General features: G+C 34.8%; 1 protein-coding gene across 1 annotated transcript in view; it reads left to right on the plus strand.

The window, feature by feature from the left end:
* Nucleotides 1–3,477, plus strand: part of NRDC (nardilysin convertase) — a 76,513-nt gene that overhangs the window by 17,312 nt on the left and 55,724 nt on the right. Inside the window, exons 3-6 of the mRNA XM_045291758.1 lie at nucleotides 598–731; nucleotides 1,626–1,695; nucleotides 1,851–1,932; nucleotides 2,930–3,083. Coding sequence (XP_045147693.1) covers nucleotides 598–731; nucleotides 1,626–1,695; nucleotides 1,851–1,932; nucleotides 2,930–3,083 — 440 coding nt within the window. The remainder of the gene's footprint in view (nucleotides 1–597; nucleotides 732–1,625; nucleotides 1,696–1,850; nucleotides 1,933–2,929; nucleotides 3,084–3,477) is intronic.

A 3,477-nucleotide genomic window follows, 5' to 3' on the forward strand; every position in this document is an offset into this window, starting at 1 on the left:
TTACCTGGAAGTGGGACATAAAGTACATTAGTCTAAATAGGAGATGGCTTTAGAGTGGTATCAGAGTCCTTGGGTTGAGCTAATGTGTTTGCTGCTAATTGAAAAATTGGTGATTCAAGACCATGAAGAGCTACCTTGTTACAAAGAAGTTGCTCACTAGGTCTACTCTGAGACATGTGATTACCATGAGTCAGAAATGACATGTCATCATGTCAATTGGATGGTAGCTGTTTTGGGTTTTTTCTTCTAAGAGTGGTACAGGTTTTTTGCAGTGATTTTGTGATTTAATTTTTTTGTGTGAAAAATGTGGACTTTGTTTAATGTAAATATGAGAATTAGCAAAGGAAATGTGAAGAAAACAATTTTGATGAGTTTCTGGGAGTCATTTAACTAAAGACATAAACTCATTTCTAAGCTGTCTGTTTCATCCTCCTCCATTGCCCAGCTCCTGATAGGAAGTTGTTCTTGATCACAAAAACTTGATAAATAAGCCAGATTGAAATTTAAATACGGTATATATGACTTGTTCAGGGCTTTCTTAATTTTAAGTATGAATTTCTTGGGTAGAAAATTCTCAAGTATGAATTTCTTTTCTAGCCATTGCAGAGCCTGTTTTTGCTGTGGTCAAAGCTGACTGATATACTCTGGTTTAAGTCAACTTATACAAAAATGTCTTCAACCCTGCTGGTCGAGACAAGAAAACTTAATGGGGTAGTTGGAGCTGAAAGCAGGTTAGGCAACTATTAAAAACATCACAGAACAGGTTAGACTGTGGTTTGAAGAAGTGAATATTTCTCTTGTTTTAAATGAGTTCATGGACCCAAGTCTTTTGGTCTATTTAAGTGAGGCTGTTTGGTTCTTCTAAAGACAGTTTTCATTTTCTGACACATGGTTAGACGTTCTTAAATACTTGCTCCTTTTTAAAAGTTATTTTTCTATGAGAGTAACCATTTACCCAAACAATCTGTTTCATTAAATATGTTAGTCCTTTAAAATAACATTTATAAAATTGGAAAAAATAATTCAACTTCTTATGCTGGAAGATTCAAATTGACTTTTTCCCCCCTTCCTGTCATGTGCCTTTTAATTTATAATGACATAATGGTATGTCCTAATCATCTTAAGTGTACAGCTTGGAGCAGTGCTTGCCCATTTGTTTTATTGTACTTAAACTGATTTTACCAAGATATTGGGGGACTATCTATTGATAAGTAATATATGCTTTATATTATGTCATCAGTAAGAAGTGAAGAACTAAAAAGCCTCTTTAGAACTTAGTTTTTAATAGCTAAAGTTTTTCTTTTCTAGCCATTAATTTATCATTATCTTTGTTCGATAATTTCCCTGAAATGTTACTTTACTCTTTAATTAAACAATAAACATTTCTGAATAACATGTTGAGAAATTTCTCTTCTGGTAACTAAGTTACTTAACACAGAATTTTTATTTGCTTTGAGACCTTCAGTGATAATCTTGTTACTTCAGATTTCCTCAATCTGCTAATCTTGCTAATCTAGGGAACAAACTTGATTCAGAATCCAAAGTGCTGACAGAAAAATGATAGTTGGGTGGGCTGCCCAAGTCTGCCTTCCCCTTTTGCTTTCTCTTTCTGCTTTTTCCATTAGGTCTGCACCTGTTCAGAATTTGGCAGGATGGCAAGAGGAGGAGCAGCAGGGTGAAACTGACACAGTTCTGGTGAGTTTCACTTTGCTGCTCCTCCTGATTCTCAGGGAAAGATTTTTGTTAGTTTCTATTGGAAATCATCCATCTCTAAACAGATCCCTAAGATGAGATGCCAAAATTATCTTTCAGAACTGATTCACTGTTTGTATGTGTTCTACTTACTCCAGTCCGCAGCTGCTCTTTGTGTTGGAGTTGGGAGTTTTGCTGATCCGGATGACCTGCCAGGGCTGGCACACTTTTTGGAACACAGTAAGATCTTTGTAAAATATAATTCCAGCGAGTGTTTTTTCCCCCTCAAATTTGGGTAAATTGATTTCAAGGATAGGTAATTGATTGGTAGAGGTATGGTACATTTACCAAGAGGGCTAAGAAAAAAAAAACCTTTCATTTATGATTATCATAGTTGAAAACTTTTAAACTCTTGAGTATTTGTATTAAGTGAGGATTAGAATGAAGCCATTTAGAAAACAAAACAAAATTGAAAACCCTCAGTTTAATTACCATATAAACCCTACTGCCTTTGTGTCAATTTTGACTCAGAGAGACAGTAGAACTTAGGGTTTCTGAGACTGTAAATGCTTACAGGAATAGCCATCCCCAACTTTCTCTTGCAGAGCAGTTGGTGGGTTCAAACTATGGGCCTTGTAGTTAGCTGCCCAGTGCTTAACTCAAGGCACCATCAGGGCTCCTTCAATTTAATTACAAATATACCTGAATAAAACTTGTATAGTGTAATACATCTAAAATCTTTAAATTTATATTTGTTTTTCTGAATTAACTCATTTTGTCTTCATTTTTTTGTTGATGGTTTATTCTATTTTTAAAGTTTTATTGTCACATAATCCACATAATATACTTTAGTAGTTCAATCATAGTGTATTCAGTTTTTATAAGATACTTGAGGGTTAAGCTTTTTACCTTATATGCTTTATAATAGCAATTTAATCTGAATGTATGCTTATGTTTACATTTTAATCTTTTTACAAATAAATTATATGTTTATTTGCCTTTTCATTTCTCCTTTTACTGACTTTTAAAAGTAATATGTGAGCATTATAGAAAACTCTCCATACAGAAACTTAATGAAGTAAGTAAGTATTCTTCGTGATCTTATAAGGAAACAAAACCACTGTTAATGTGTTAGTCTATTTTCTTTCAGCTTTTGAACATTTTTGAGAAAGTTCATACTTATTAATAAAATATCATGGTATCTTTATGTCTTTGACTTTGTGTTCTCTCCACTTAGTGGTATTCATGGGTAGTTTGAAATATCCAGATGAGAATGGGTTTGATGCCTTCCTGAAGAAACATGGTGGTAGTGACAATGCCTCAACTGATTGTGAACGTACAGTCTTCCAGTTTGATGTCCAGAGAAAATACTTCAAAGAAGCCTTGGATAGGTAACTGATTCAAAGTTTTTCTATTTTTAAAAATAATTTTATTGGGGGCTTGTACAACTCTTATCACAATCCATACATCCACCCATTGTGTCAAGCACATTTGTACACTTGTTGCACTCATCGTTCTCAAAACATTTGCTTTCTACTTTAGCCCTTGGTATCGGCTCTTCATTTTTTCTCCTCCCTCTCTGCCCTCCTCCCTCATGAACCCTTGATAATTTATAAATTATTATTATTTTGTCATGTCTTACACTGTCCGATGCCTCCCTTCACCCACATTTCTGTTTTCTGTCCCCTAGGGAGGGGTTATATGTAGATCCTTATCATCAGTTCCACCTTTTGTACCCCTCCTTCCCTCCACCCTCCTGGTATGGCCACTCTCACCACTGGTCCT

This window comes from Echinops telfairi, unplaced genomic scaffold, assembly GCF_000313985.2.
Source record: "Echinops telfairi isolate 266 unplaced genomic scaffold, ASM31398v2 ScPeMD7_443;HRSCAF=831, whole genome shotgun sequence".
In the NCBI taxonomy this organism is placed as follows: Eukaryota; Metazoa; Chordata; class Mammalia; order Afrosoricida; family Tenrecidae; genus Echinops; species Echinops telfairi.